We start from the raw sequence: 15,623 nt of genomic DNA, 5'->3' as shown, positions 1-15,623 counted from the left end.
TTAACCCCTAAAACATTGAGACCTTGTTCACAGTTTCATGGGGCACCTGCAACTGATGATCTCAGAAATTTTTAAATGCCCTTAAATAGTCCAGTATAAATGAATCACGCAATTAGAATTTTCACTCAAATAGTAGGAAAACTCTAATTTTAGAGGTTGGGGGGCTTTTTGAGGACATATTCTGTGGTCTCGTTTTGGTTTTGCTTTTGTTTTAGCTTTCCTACTATCTTAAGTTCTTTGGTCATAAACCTAACACTACTGATTTTTTTAAGAGTGTGAACTCTTCATATTCCAAAACTTGTCCCCAAGAACTGGAGGGAAAGTAGCATTGCATTGGCTCATAGTCACTGCTTCCCTCCCTTACTCTTCCCTCTCCTGCTCTGTGATAAGTGCTGTAGTTCTGCCGCAGACAACGTGCCTGTCAGCTCAGGTAACAAACATTTTTTGCTTATGTCAGATTGTGCCTCGCCATTGGTTTCGTGCCCCCATATCCCACCCTGTCTGGTGGATACTGCTGTTTAGTTTTTGCCTATGTGCTCTCAGTCTTCCTTACTTTACTGCTTAGAAGCCAGCCCTGCCCAACATCATAAGCTGTTTGATGGGGAGAGAATACAGGTTTTGATTGCTCACTGAAGTACCATTTATATTATTTGTCTTCTTAGTATTGCCTTTGGTGGTCCTGTTGATGAAGAGGCGGGACCTTGACAGCAAACATGTGTATATGTTCTTTATTAGGCTACTTTTAAATAAATCCTAGAGTCAGATTATTGCTATTTGAAAACATTTGATTAGTCTTAATATTTTCATTCTAGGGAAGAGTCAAGTTTGTGTCTGAGAATTATACAACTAACTATACCAGCCCATCTTCTGGCTATGATTGCCACGTGGCTGTAAGTACTAACAAGTTTTCTCACAAGACAAGTCAGTTTCGCACCTTTGAACTGAATCAGGTATAGTCACCTGGGAATAAATCATTTCTAAATCTAAGGAGTTAAATTTTGGGGTTGGGTAGGGTTGAAATAAACTTGATGCACGTGGAATTCTGTAGTATTACCCTGATAATACTTATTTTGCTTCTTTCAGTATTACCTCTATGAACTTTCAGGCAGCACTGTTATTGAGCGACCCAGACAGATCTGTCCTTATGTGATTGTAGCTTTTCAGTACAGGGAACCTAAAAAGATGGCAGCACCAGCTCATAATCATAAAAGCAAGTAAGTAATTATGTACATACTTGGTTTTACTGGATTTCTTTCCTTTGCTCTTATAAAATATGCTTCTTTTTTTTCCCCCTAGACTTGAACTCAAAGAAGATGGTAAGAAGTTATTTAATTGGTTCTTTTAGCTGTTTCTTTAAGTAAATGTTTTGTTCATAAATAAAATAATCAGTTTCTTTCTTACCCTCATTTCTCACAGTTCTCATCTATCCATGGAAAGGGAAATTAATTATTCAAGGCTGTCTGATGTGTGATATAACTCTTTGGTCCTCTTACGGCACATTGGTTCCAAAACAACTGTAAGTATTGAATAAGTGCCTTTACTGATGCTTGTATAATTTTTTGATTCTCATTTTGAGGTCTTGCTTGTTGGCACTGGTGTGAAATACAGCAACCGTACTTGGTTTTAGATTACTCCTGGGGAGATGTATAGAGCACAGGGCCATGACACAGGAGACCTAAATTCAGATATAAATCTGACCGTTGCCTTGAAATAAGTTAGTTTTATAATCTTTGACAAATCACTTTTTATATTTTAGTATCTTAATCCATTTATGGGAAAATGATCTCTCAGGCTAAATTAATTTACTTGATGCTAGAAGTTTGACTTTCCCCAAGAAACAACTTGGACTTGCCTAGATAACAGATGCAACAGATTCTAGCCACTGAATTCTATTAGAATCTTTATAAGGTTTGCAGTATCTAGCTTTTTAATTTTCACACGATTTTCCTAGACTAGTATTAGAGTAGCCTTTACATGTATTTACATTATGATGAATTACAGTACTTGCTTCTGCAGAGAGAACTGTGAAGGGCATCTTGTGATATCTTTTTGTTTAATCTATTCTTAGTTTGCACCCAAAACTGTTGAAAGTTAGACATGCTTTAATTGAAAAATAAAATGAAAACTGGTGTGCTATTAGAAATCATTTACTTTCTACTGGCCTTTTTTAAGAAGAGAGAGGGAATTTATAGCCCATAGAATAAATTAAGGATTCTGTGAATAAATAAATGGGAGAGAAGGGAAAGTTCTTTCTCACTGTAGAGTGCAACTAATAGGTATAGAAAGAGCGATGGAATTTGGAAATCACATTTTGGCAACATCATAATAATCAGTGGAGGCTTGATGTAGTAGGTGAAAGTTTGATGGTATTTACATATCTCGCAAAGGAAAAAATAAAGACTTTACAATGGAAGAAGCTACAGAGACCATCTTAACTAAGTGGTTAAGTTAATGTCACCAGGAGAGGAATAAACATCATGTGCTTCCTGATACGATGCACAGAGAATAACACGATATCAGTCTGTGGTGCTCCTGCCAATCTAATCAGGAAGAAAGGTTAGACATGCCCAGATTGAGGGACATTCTGCAAAATAAATGGTCTATATTATTCAAAAATATCAAGGTCACTGAAGATAAAGACTCAGAGATTGTTGCAGACTGAAGGAGACTAAAGAGACATACGTAAATGCAATGTGGCATCCTGGATTGGATCCTGAACCAGAAAAAAGTACCTTCTTTTGTTACAAGGGACCTTAGTGAGACAGTTGGCAACATTTGAATGAGGTCTGTAGGTTAAAAAATTGTCCTGTATCATTGTTAATTTGTTGATTTTTGCTAATTGTTTTGTGGTTATATAAGGAAATATTTTTCTTAAGGGTACACATTAAGAAGTATTTGGGGGGAAAGGAGGCATCTGTAAGTCTGCAAGTATTTAAAAATGAGTTTTAGAGAAGGAAAAGGTAGTCAGGGGAAATGATGCAAGTCTGGCTGCGGTTCATCCTGTGGCACTGCATGGTCGGCAGTCCCATATTATCAAAAGTTCTTACGTAGTGTAATTTCTAGAAGATTCTCGTTCCAATATGCATAATTCTTCCACATGTCTGGATATTTTGGTTATAACAGAAATGCATGCACTCAGAAAATGGGAACGCATTTGCAGACCATGGTTTATGAGGTCACATACTCAAAAATCTATACTATTTATGAATGTGTACATTATTTGATCTGGCGTTTATAGATTTAAGAATTTTTTGTGGTTATAATATTTTTGTTTGCTTTATATTAGAAAACCAAAACTTATGAAGCTGTAGTTTCAGTGCTTATTACATTACATGATATTGTTATTTTGTTTCTTAGACCACACGAACTAGACTTTAAGTATGTAATGAAAGTGTCGTCTTTGAAAAACAGACTACCAGAAGCTGCTTTTAGAAAACAGAATTACGTGGAGCACAAAGGTCTGTTCAGATGTCATGGTACACTGCATGTCCTGAGCTCTGTTCCAGTTCTTTTCCACCCTCTCTTTCATACACACATGCACGCGTGCATGTGCACTCTCTCTCTCGCCCTCTTACTTCTGTTTTCCCTTAAGTACTTCTTAAAAGGGTCTTTTGTGAAAGGTGTAGAGTAGCTCTGTGATTCAGTTCTTGGGAGGTTCCCTCTCTACCTACTTTCTGGAGAGTTTATATCGTAAATGGGTGCTGAATTTTCTCAAAAGCTTTTTCTGCATCCATTGAGATCATCATAGGGTTTTTATCCTCCAATTTGTTAATATGGTGTATCACATTGATTGACTTGCGTATATTGAAGAATCCTTGCATTCCTGGGATAAACCCCACTTGATCATGGTGTATGATCCTTTGAATGTGTTCTTGGATTCTGTTTGCTAGTATTTTGTTGAGGATTTTTGCATCTATGTTCATTAGTGATATTGGCCTGTGGTTTTCTTTCTTTGTGACATCTTTGTCTGGTTTTGGGATCAGGATGGTGGTGGCCTCGTAGAATGAGGTTGGCAGTGTTCCTCCCTCTGCTATAATTTGGAAGAGTTTGAGAAGGATAGGTGTTAGCTCTTCTCTAAATGTTTGATAGAATTTGCCTGTGAAGCCACCCGGTCCTGGCCTTTTGTTTGTTGGAAGAATTTTAATCACAGTTTCAATTTCACTGCTTGTGATTGGTCTGTTTATATTTTCTGTTTCTTCCTGGTTCAGTCTCGGAAGGTTGCGCTTTTCTGAGAACTTGTCCATTTCTTCCAGGTTGTCCATTTTATTGGCATATAGTTGCTTGCAGTAGTCTCTTATGATCCTTTGTATTTCTGCAGTGTCAGTTGTTACTTCTCCTTCTTTCATTTCTAATTCTGTTGATTTGAGTCTTCTCCCTTTTTTTCTTGATGAGTCTGGCTAATGGTTTATCAATTTTGTTTATCTTCTCAAAGGACCAGCTTTTAGTTTGATTGATCTTTGCTATTGTTTCCTTCATTTCTTTTTCATTTATTTCTGATCTGATCTTTATGATTTCTTTCCATCTGCTAACTTTGGGGGTTTTTTTGTTCTTCTTTCTCTAATTGCTTTAGGTGTAAGGTTAGGTTGTTTATTTGAGATTTGTCTTGTCTCTTGAGGTAGGATTGTAGTGCTGTAAACTTCCCTCTTAGAACTTTTGCTGCATCCCATAGGTTTTGGGTCGTGTTTTCATTGTCATTTGTCTCTAGGTATTTTTTGATTTCCTCTTTGATTTCTTCAGTGATTTCTTGGTTATTTAGTAGCGTGTTGTTTAGCCTCCATGTGTTTGTATTTTTTACAGTTTTTTTCCCTGTAATTGATATCTAGTCTCATAAAGTTGTGGTCAGAAAAGATACTGGATACGATTTCAATTTTCTTCAATTTCCCAAGGCTTGATTTGTGACCCAAGATATGATGTATCCTGGGGAATGTTCCATGAGCACTTGAGAAGAAAGTGTATTCTGTTGTTGTTGGATGGAATGTCCTATAAATATCAGTGAAGTCCATCTTGTTTAAGGTGTTATTTAAAGCTTGTGTTTCCTCATTTATTTTCATTTTAGATGATTTGTCTGTTGGTGAAAGTGGAGTGTTAAAGTCCCCTACTATTATTGTGTTACTATGGATTTCCCCTTTTATGGCTGTTAGCATTTGTCTTGTGTATTGAGGTGCTCCTATGTCAGATGCATAATATTTACAGTTGTTATATCTTCTTGGATTGATCCCTTGATCATTATGTGGTGTCCTTCTTTGTCTCTTGTAATAGTCTTTATTTTAAAGTTTATTTTGTCTGATATGAGAATTGCTGCTCCAGCTTTCTTTCAATTTCCATTTGCATGGAGTATCTTTTTCCATCCCCTCACTTTCAGTCTGTATGTGTCCCTGGGTCTGAAGTGGGTCTCTTGTAGACAGCATGTACACAGGTCTTGTTTTTGTATCCCTTCAGCCAGGCTGTGTCTTTTTGTTGGAGCATTTAATCCATTTACAGTTAAGGTAATTATCGCTATGTATGTTCCTAGTACCATTTTCTTAATTGTTTTGGGTTTGTTTTTGTAGGTGTTTTCCTTCTCTTGTGTTCCCTGCCTAGAGAAGTTCCTTTAGCATTTGTTGTAAAGCTGGTTTGGTGGTGCTGAATTCTCTTAGCTTTTGCTTGTCTGTAAAGGTTTTAATTTCTCCATCGAACCTGAATGAGATCCTTGCTGGTAGAGTAATCTTGGTTGTAGGTTTTTCCCTTTCATCACTTTAAATATGTCCTGCCACTCCCTTCTGGCCTGCAGAGTTTCTGCTGAATGATCAGCTGTTAACCTTACGGGGATTCCCTTGAGTGTTATTTGTTGCTTTTCCCTTGCTGCTTTTAGGATTTTTTTCTTTGTATTTAATTTTTGATAGTTTGAGTAATATGTGTCTTGGCATGTTTCTCCTTGGATTTATCCTGTATGGGACTCTCTGCACTTCCTGGACCTGACTGGCTGTTTCTTTTCCCATGTTAGGGAAGTTTTCAACTATAATCTCTTCAGATATTTTCTCAGACCCTTTCTTTTTCTCTTCTTCTTCTGGGATCCTTATAATTCAAACATTGGTGCTTTTAATGTTGTCCCAGAGGTCTCTGAGACTGTCCTCAGTTCTTTTCATTCTTTTTTCTCTATTTTGCTCTGCGGTAGTTACTTCCACTGTTTTATCTTCCCGGTCACTTATCCATTCTTCTGCCTCAGTTATTCTGCTATTGCTTCCTTCCTGAGAATTTTTATTTTCATTTATTGTGTTGTTCGTCATTGTTTGTTTGCTCTTTAGTTCTTCTAGGTCCTTGTTAAACGTTTCTTGTATTTTCTCCATCCTATTTCCAAGATTTTGGATCATCTTTCCTATCATTACTCTGAATTCTTTTACAGGTAGACTGCCTATTTCCTCTTCGTTTGGTCTGATGGTTTGTTACCTTGCTCCTTCATCTGCTACATATTTCTCTGTTTTCCCATTGTGCTTAACTTACTGTGTTTGGGATCTCCTTTTCGCAGGCTGCAGGTTCGTAGTTCCCTTTGTTTTTGGTGTCTGCCCCCAGTGGGTATGGTTGGTTCAGTGGCTTGTGTAGCCTTCCTGGCGGAGAGGACTGATGCCTGTGTTCTGGTGGGTGGGGCTGGATCTTGTCTTTCTGGTGGGCAGGGCTGCGTCCAGTGGTGTGTTTTGGGGTGTCTCTGAATTTAGTATGATTTTAGGTAGCCTCTCTGCTAATGGGTGGGGTTGTGTTCCTGTCTTGCTGGTTGTTTGGGGTGGGGCGTCCAGCCCTGGAGTTTGCTGGCCATTGGGTGGAGCTGGATCTTAGCGTTGAGACAGAGATCTCTGGGAGAGCTCTTGCCGGTTGATGTTACATGGAGCCGGGTGGTCTCTGGTGGTCCAGTGTCCTGAACTCGGCTCTCCCACCTCAGAGGCTCAGGCCTGACACCAGGCCGGAGCACCAAGACCAACCATGTCAGCCACACGGTGGGTCTAGGGAGAAACGGAATTTTTCACAATAGCATTTTAAAATAGGAAATGTTCTGTGTTTCTGATTTTCTCCACAGTCTGTTGCCAAGATATGTGCTTCAATATGTATGAGGTGAAACTGTCCAACAAACAAGGGGAAAAAGTAGATAAACTAACAGAGTACATTAAAAGGGAGCAATTGGTAAGAATCATCAGTTTAAAATATTATTATTATGTTTTCCTTAAATTGAGAAATTGATATCTGTTTATTAGTTGGCTCTGCCTAGATTGAATTGTTTTAGCTTGCTCAAAAGGATTTTTTTTTTTTTTTTTTTTTTGGTCACGCCACACAGCTTGTAGGATCTTAGTTCCCTGACCAGGGGTCAAACCCGGGCCCACAACAATGAAAGTGCCAAGTCCTAACCACTGGACCGCCAGGAAATTCCCTTAAGAGGATATTTATCATTTAATATTTATTGACATGATATGTATTGGCTAACATGTTCATCCCCTTTGTATCTTAGTTTACTTTTTCTGTGTCTCACTAGTCAGTTCATACTCCTGGTTTTAAGTATAGGAGGACAGTTTTTCTCAAATCCTTTTTTGTTGTTGTTTTTGTTTTATGATGGAAGAATTGAGTAGATCCCTAGTATTTCTGCATTAATCAAAGGAGATTGATTTGTGGGATATTTCTTTAAAAGTGACCCTTGTCAACACATAGGTGTATAAAGAAGAAAAAGTTGCTGCTTCTATTGCTTTCATAGCGTAGAAAAGCACGATTCTACTGAGAAATATGTAACATCCAAAGACCTCTCCACTGTGTTAACCAGGGCTCCTCGGTCTGAGGATAGGAGTAGATGCTGACCTTACAGTGAGTGATTCCCAAACATCCCAAAGGAAACAGTGTGCATGGTGGAAGTGAGCAAACAAGTCTGCTCAGCCCTTTAGTGGCACAACGGACTTATCCCCATAGTAGACAGTATGAAACCGGTAAATTAACAGAATAGATAGGTGAGCTGCCTTGGGGGAAGTGTCAGGTAAGATGCTTGAGTTGCACGTAACAGAAATTCAGACTGGCTTAAACAATAAAGAGTTTTGATAGGCTTACTTTTGAGTTTTAGATGGTAAAGCAAGTTCAAGTGCTGTTTGCTCAGGACTCTTTTTCTTTCAGCTTCTCCCTCCTCTGTGCAATAGTTCTGTCCTAGGCTGCCAGTCAGGGCTGCGTGCTTCCTTTTTGCATGCAGAGAGAACCCGTCCTCCAAACCATGGCTTCTGTCCTTAGACCAGTTCCATCATCTGCATGTCTCTCAGCAGCAACTAGAAAGGGAATGGCCCACACTGATTAGTTCAGGCCACTCAGAGCCCACCTTCCAGAGCTGGGTGCGAGGTCAGGGCCCCCATTCTGCAGTAAGGAGGTGCAGTGGCTGACACAGGATGCTGAGCAGGTGACCACCGAGTATCGACGGGGACTACAGGCTATGTGTTTTCGAAGTAGTGTAGTTCATTTTATATTTGGAAATTCAAAGGAAGGAAGTTCAAAGATACTTTGAGAAAATGCATTAGTGAAGGGTCTACTTGTGAGTGCTTCTGGTATTGAACTCAGGAGACTCGGTGCCCAGCTTTACTTCACAGTTTGTGTGTTAATTACTTAACAGAAATTACTTATCACATAAGGTCCTTCGCTCTCAGTGCTCCAGGCTGCTTTTCCTGCCTCATTTTATAATGAATAATCTTTACATATCGGTCTCCCTACCTAGACATCGAGCTCCTTGAGGGTAGGTATCATGTCTTAAGCATCTTTGACACCTTGGTGCCTGGTGTATAGTGGACGAGCAGTAAATGTCCCTTGTACCTACAACACTGGACTTCAAGAACAGTACTGAGGAAGGTCTCTTCTTTAAAAGGTGGTAAAGACATGTATGGCTGGATTTTTCTGTGTGTGAATGGAAAAGGCTAGAAGTAGATATTTCAAAGATTCTATGATTTTTTTCCCCACAAAGGTTAAAATAGGAATTTTATATAGCCCTTTCAGCGCGTAATTTGAGAGACTAATAAGATACACTACATATTTGTTTTACGTGCACATATTTTGGAATAAAGGAATGTACAGTTTTAAGCAGATATAGGATTTTACTTTCATCTATATTACAAAACTAAAATTCAGAATAATGTAGCTAATTATTGTCCCTTTTACTCTTTACACCGATAAAAAGATAAAACAAGAATTACATCTGTTTGCTGATAAATACCAAAGATATGGGTATATATAACTGTTGATACATTTATTCAGTAATTCTCTCTTGAGTGCTTACTGTGTGCCAGAAGCAAAAAGACAAATTGTCCCTGCCGTCAAGGAACTTACAAGACTATAGGAGACAAAAATGTAAACCAACCAATGCATAGGGGCTGTGATAGAAATGTTTGGAGACTCACAATAGTGATTGTTCCTGTGGGTGACGTTTCAGTCTCATAATTAGTTCCAATAAATAATTAGAAAAGAAGTCTTTTTTTCATACTTGAGTTGTTGAATAATTTATTGATTTATCATATTTGTAGGCTTATGACCTGTCAAGTTTTGAAGTATGTTTTATCACTTTATAAAGTGGTATCTTTTACTCTGTTTTTTTAACTGACAAATTACTGTATGACATTGAATTTTATCTTTGTTAAGGGTATATAGGCTTTTGAAATGGTGACTAATGGGGAAGAAGAGCTGTTATCTCTGTGATTTAGAATGACAGAAGATGCCACTGAAGACTGTGGTAGAGGGAAAATAGAAGTATTTATTTTCATCTGCATTTCTTATAACCAGGGGACCTAATGATGTTATTTCCTTTTATTACTCATCTCTTAGGAAGCTGTAGAAAGGATTCTTTTAATGGATGGTATCTTCCAGTTTTTCTAGTCCCAGGATTCTGTGATATGCTTTGTATTAAAATGAGCTTAACATGTTAATCATAGGTCTGATTGACCTTGAATTTGTAGTGGCTAAATGGGAACAGAGCGGCTACTTAGCAGTATGAAATGTCCAACATGTCAATGAAAAAAAATGAAAGACGTTGTTTCTGATTGATTTGTTATGTAATTGAACACTATCCTAAAACTAACCCATGATGTTCTAGTTATTTATTATATGTAGCCATAACAAGGCCAAGATTACTTGAATGCTAAGGAGCTTGCAGTTTCTGATACTGGGGACAAAATTGTCCTGATTCCCATAAATACTGACATTTCAAGAATTTTTTTCTTTAACTTTTCATGAGCTTAAAAATCACTGAAGAATGTGGTAGAGGGAGAAGGAGAGAGGAATTGAATCTTCTTTCTTGCTATTTTATGTTTAAGGCAATCGTCAAATGCTTAGAAGATCGAGAATTTTTCATTTTACTTACGTCGTCAGCCTTAATGTCAGAAACAAGTAAGAACAACTTTTTGAATAAATGTTTTTCAGTATGTTTACTTTTATTGTGTAAGATCAGCAACCTCACGTTTCTTCTGATTCTCATTCTGTGTAGGTTTTGGAGAGGAGCAGATGGGTCTTCACGGGTTGCATTTATTCCATTCATCCCCGTCAGCAGGTAAGGACCAGGACTGGCAGTTCACTGCACCTGTGGGCCATTTTTCAGTCCTCATCTTAAACTCTCAGCAGCATATGACCCTGGTAACTCTTTTCTTCTCTTAAATAACTTTCTTCCTTTACTCTCCCTGGTCAATCCTTCATCTCCTTTCTTTGTAGGCTTATCCTTTCCTGTCTGCTCCATGCTCAGATATCCACCTGCCTATGGACATTTCTTTCTACTTAAATGTCTCAGATGGTCCTCACATTCAGCATGTCCAAAACTGGATTCATTTGTTATTGAACAACAAGAGCTGGGAGTTGGTTTTATCATAGTCTCCCCGTCAGTAGGACTTAAGGTCCTCACAGAAGCACTTCCCTCTGTCTGGACTACTTGTCTCCTTCCCCCTGATCAGATGATGTTGATCGCCCCCCAAGCCAGAACCAGGAATTGCCTGCTAGGGGCAAAAAATATTGCTCCTGCAGTCTGTAAATAGATATACAGTATATCTGTGGTATTAGAATTTCAGAGGGCAGTTAGGAAACAAAGTCTAGAAAGGCTGTCTTTGGTGGGGGTAGATAATGAATAAAATTGGAGGAGAAGTGCTGGTCTAGCCACTTACCCATAGCTGTCAGGTGTCAGTTTAAATATCACTTTATTTATTCCCATCACCACTCTTCCTTCAATGAGGACCCCTAGGCTTTTCACCAATATAATTTAAATATTTATTTTTATAATTATTTAATGCCTGCCTTTCTTGTATTCTACTGCATCCCTACTGCTTAGCAATGTCAGGCACCTAAAAAGTAATAAATGCTTGCTGAGCAAATAAATAAATTAAAGTAAATGAGTCATTTCTTTTTGTCATATGAGGAAATTTTCCTCATTGTTTTATAATCACACTGTGTATGTTTAAACATGATTTGTATTTATAAAGCTACAACCAATCCAAAAAAATTTTTTAATTGATGTTTTTAAATTGTATTCAGCTACTCAAAGCAGAGAACTGCTGGCATTACCTGTTTGGAATAAGCAAAATATTACCAGTTATAATAACATAATGGCGATAGCTGCTTGCATTTTTCAAGCATTTACTACATTGATATTCTGCTAGGCACAATTGATTTCACAGCCCTTAATAGGTATTTTTATTGTGACCATTTCAAAGATGAGGAAACTGAAACTTAAACTTGCCCAAGGTCAAACAGCTGAGTCTGAGCTGGCTTCCAGCTCTGTTCCCACACTGCCTCCCTCCGTATGCAGGAGCTCTGCCTTTATTCTTATTTTTAGGTGTACACTACCACCTGAATAAGAAACATTAGTTCCTGTACCATTTGGGGTTGAACAGCACAGGATTTCTTTTTGAGTAAACATTGGATTGTTGTGTTCAGTGCTCACAGCCTCCTCTAGTTCGTTAAGACACTTTTCTATTTCTGGTCACTCAGAAATGTTCAGTGCTGGGGTTATTTGTTTTAAATTGAGTGACTCTTCGCTTAGCAGACTTAAAAAGTTCTTTTTCTTAGATTTCATAATAGCCTGTTACAAATCGTTCTGACTTCTGCCTTTCCAAATTCTTGAAATAATGAAGTTGTCTAGAAAACTGCTGCTTTATCGTGAACTGTTAGCAGTACATAAGAACTTTGTCATGTTTTATTTTTCCTTTTACTATCTAAATGAACTGCAGAGAAAGGAATTTTTATTTTAATGGCTAGCCACATTTTCCCATTTATTTTTATTTGCCATTCTTTTCCTGATACCTGCTCAAGTATAAACGTATTCAGCTAGGTGTTTCTTAATTTTGCAGTTACTTTTTCGTTAAAAAGAATGGTATACTTCAGTTTAGTAGGCACCAAAGGTCTTTATTATCTGTGGGTTTTTTATTACTGATAAATTACATTTTCTAGGATTTTATTACCTATTTCTCAGTGACCTGACCTTTTCTCTTTTTTCCTGTACTCTTTTCCTTTAGGTTATTGAGTTGCTGAAAAATTAGCATTTCAGCCAGAGAGTGAACCAGGGAGAGGAAGTAAAATACAGACTAGTCAGTCTAGTTACATAATATTAAAAAATTGCATTTGCTAGAGAAGGTGATGAAATATATAGCAGTAGTTACCATGAGAGTTGGGGGTTACTTAGGGTTTACTTTCTTTTAGTTCAACTGGTTTGTGTTGTAACTCTAGTTTCTTCCAGTTTTATTGAGATATTATATAATTGACATACAGCACTATATAAGTTTAGGGTTTACCAGCATAAAGATTTGACTTACATACATTATGAAACAACTACCACAGTAATTCTAGTGAACATCCATCATATCATATAGATACAAAATTAAAGAAAATAGAAAAAACATTTTTTCCCTTGTGATGAGAACTATTAGTATTTCCCTTCTTTTTCCTTCTTTGGCTGCGTTGGGTCCTCGTTGCTGCAGGCTTTCTCTAGTTGCGGCTAGCGGGGGCTACTCTTCATTGCAGTGCACGTGCTTCTCATTGTGGTAGCTTCTGTTGTTGCAGAGCACTGGCTCTAGGCACGCGGGCTTCGGTAGTTGTGGCATGCAAGCTCAGTAGTTGTGGCTCGCAGTCTCTAGAGCGCAGGCTCAGTAGTTGTGGTGCACGGGCTTTGTTGCTCCATGGCATGTGGGATCTTCCCAGACCAGAGCTCGAACCCGTGTACCCTGCAAAGGCAGGTGGATTCTCAACCACTGCGCCACCAGGGAAGTCCCAGTATTTACTTTCTTAACTTTCATGTGTAACGTCAGCAGTGTTAATTATTTTTTATTATGTTGTACATTACATCTTTAGTACTTATTTATCCTATAACTGAAAGTTTGCACCTGTGACTACCTTCTTAAGAGAATTTGAAGTAGGTCATATAAGGTACAGATTAGATACATTTTAAAAGCAGAAGATGAGAATAGAAAAGTAATTCTGCCAACTCTAAATGCCGGTGCATTGAGCCCACGCTGGGCTCCTGGTCAGATGAGATGGAGCTGCAGGCGGGCCTGCCTTCTTCATTCTCACCTGGTGATCCCATCTGAGTGACTCTTTTTTGGTTCTGTGTGTGCGTGTTTTCATATATATGGAGATAATATATGTTCATTAAGTGCATCCATAAGTCTTCTATTAATTGCTATTTAGATTACCATTTGAAACACTGTATCATATTTAACCATCCTGTAATTTTGTAATCTAAAGCGTTTTTTCCTGCATGTTTTTGAAAAAACAAGAACTTTGGGTTTTTAATACATGTGTATATATTTTAGGGCTGAAAGACTTGAAAGTTGAAGATGACATCTCATTGAAGGTGGTACCTATTTTACCTGCCCTTAATTGTGCCCTGCTGGAAGCAAAGAAATCATTTTCTGAAAAAGGAATCTGTCCAAACACATTAGTAAAGCATAATCTCCAAGAACTGTACAAGGTGGACAAAAGTCCTTCATTGACTGCTGCTTCTCAGGATGGAATTAAAGAGACTGCATTCTTTGGCAAAGTGTCCAGTGGTTTTGACTTGACTCCTCCAGCTGAAAAGTGCCCTTTACAGTCTTTAACTCAGTTGAGATCTTATTCTTCAAATCCTAATGGGTACATTTTGGAAGTATCTACTGCACTAGACTTATTGGCAGACTGTCCTCAGTCTCCATGTATTTCAGATGGACTTTGTGACGCTGGATTTTCTTTAGTTATGACTCCAAATGCTGAATTTCACGACTCAGCGGCGGAAGTAAGAAAAGAAACAGAAACACAAAAGAATTCTGAAGAGATGTTTAAAGCAAGGCAGGGAGCTCTGGTCCCATTAAGTCCCGCATCAAATCTGAGAGTTCAGCGTAAGAGAAAAGCAGGCACGCTGCCCGTGGTACAGAGTAAAAGGGTGAAGTTGTGCCATCCCTTTCCCAGAAGAACTCGTGGTGGAGCAAAGAAGCGTCCAGACTCTCGCACAACTCTCAAGTTCCGTCAGAAAAGAGAAAACGGTAAGCATGGTCTGTATGGATTTTCAGCTGAGCAATTAGTAATAACTGTTGTGTGTTAACCCTGTTCCTGTGTGACCATCCTGGACTGTAGCTTGACAGTGTCCGTTAGCTCTCTCCAGGTGATCTGTGTGCATGCTAAAGTTGGAGAAGCGCTAATCTAGATAACATGAAAATCAAGAAATAGGACAAAAGCCCACCCACCAAAAGCTTGTATTTCACTTGTAAAACTGCTCAAATCATCACTCAGTTATTTACTTACCTGTCTAAGAAGTACGGTATTTCAGATGGAATTTATTGATGCTGGATTTTCTTTAGTTATGACTCCAGGTGCTGAATTTCACGACTCAGCGGCGGAAGTAAGAAAAGAAACAGAAACACAAAAGAATTCTGAAGAGATGTTTAAAGCAAGGCAGGGAGCTCTGGTCCCATTAAGTCCGGCATCAAATCTGAGAGTTCAGCGTAAGAGAAAAGCAGGCACGCTGCCCGTGGTACAGAGTAAAAGGGTGAAGTTGTGCCGTCCCTTTCCCAGAAGAACTCGTGGTGGAGCAAAGAAGCGTCCAGACTCTCGCACAACTCTCAAGTTCCGTCGGAAAAGAGAAAACGGTAAGCATGGTCTGTATGGATTTTCAGATGAGCAATTAGTAATAACTGTTGTGTGTCAACCCTGTTCCTGTGTGACCATCCTGGACCGTAGCTTGACAGTGTCCGTTAGCTCTCTCCAGGTGATCTGTGTGCATGCTAAAGTTGGAGAAGCGCTAATCTAGATAACATGAAAATCAAGAAATAGGACAAAAGCCCACCCACCAAAAGCTTGTATTTCACCTGTAAAACTGCTCAGATCATCACTCAGTTATTTACTTACCTGTCCAAGAAATAAGGTATTTCAGATGGAATTTGTGATGCTGGATTTTCTTTAGTTATGACTCCAGGTGCTGAATTTCACAACTCAGCGGCAGAAGTAAGAAAAGAAACAGAAACACAAAAGAATTCTGAAGAGATGTTTAAAACAAGGCAGGGAACTCTGGTCCCATCAAGTCCCGCATCAAATCTGAGAGTTCAGCGTAAGAGAAAAGCAGGCACGCTGCCCGTGGTACAGAGTAAAAGGGTGAAGTTGTGCCGTCCCTTTCCCAGAAGAACTCGTGGTGGAGCAAA

General features: G+C 38.6%; 1 protein-coding gene across 1 annotated transcript in view; it reads left to right on the top strand.

Annotated features, from left to right (window-relative positions):
* Positions 1-15,623, top strand: part of LOC149748482 (protein TASOR 2-like) — a 59,278-nt gene that overhangs the window by 26,638 nt on the left and 17,017 nt on the right. The window contains 9 exon segments of the mRNA XM_089916064.1: positions 813-950; positions 1,084-1,214; positions 1,297-1,316; positions 1,417-1,516; positions 3,358-3,458; positions 7,049-7,152; positions 10,293-10,365; positions 10,463-10,525; positions 13,767-14,471. Coding sequence (XP_089772190.1) covers positions 813-950; positions 1,084-1,214; positions 1,297-1,316; positions 1,417-1,516; positions 3,358-3,458; positions 7,049-7,152; positions 10,293-10,365; positions 10,463-10,525; positions 13,767-14,471 — 1,435 coding nt within the window.

This window comes from Delphinapterus leucas, chromosome 8, assembly GCF_059928025.1.
Source record: "Delphinapterus leucas isolate spDelLeu-1000000601 "Yukka" chromosome 8, BTC_Dleu_Yukka2, whole genome shotgun sequence".
Taxonomy (NCBI): Eukaryota; Metazoa; Chordata; class Mammalia; order Artiodactyla; family Monodontidae; genus Delphinapterus; species Delphinapterus leucas.
Note: the sequence above shows the minus strand (reverse complement) of the source record. Positions and strands in the feature narration are given on the sequence as shown.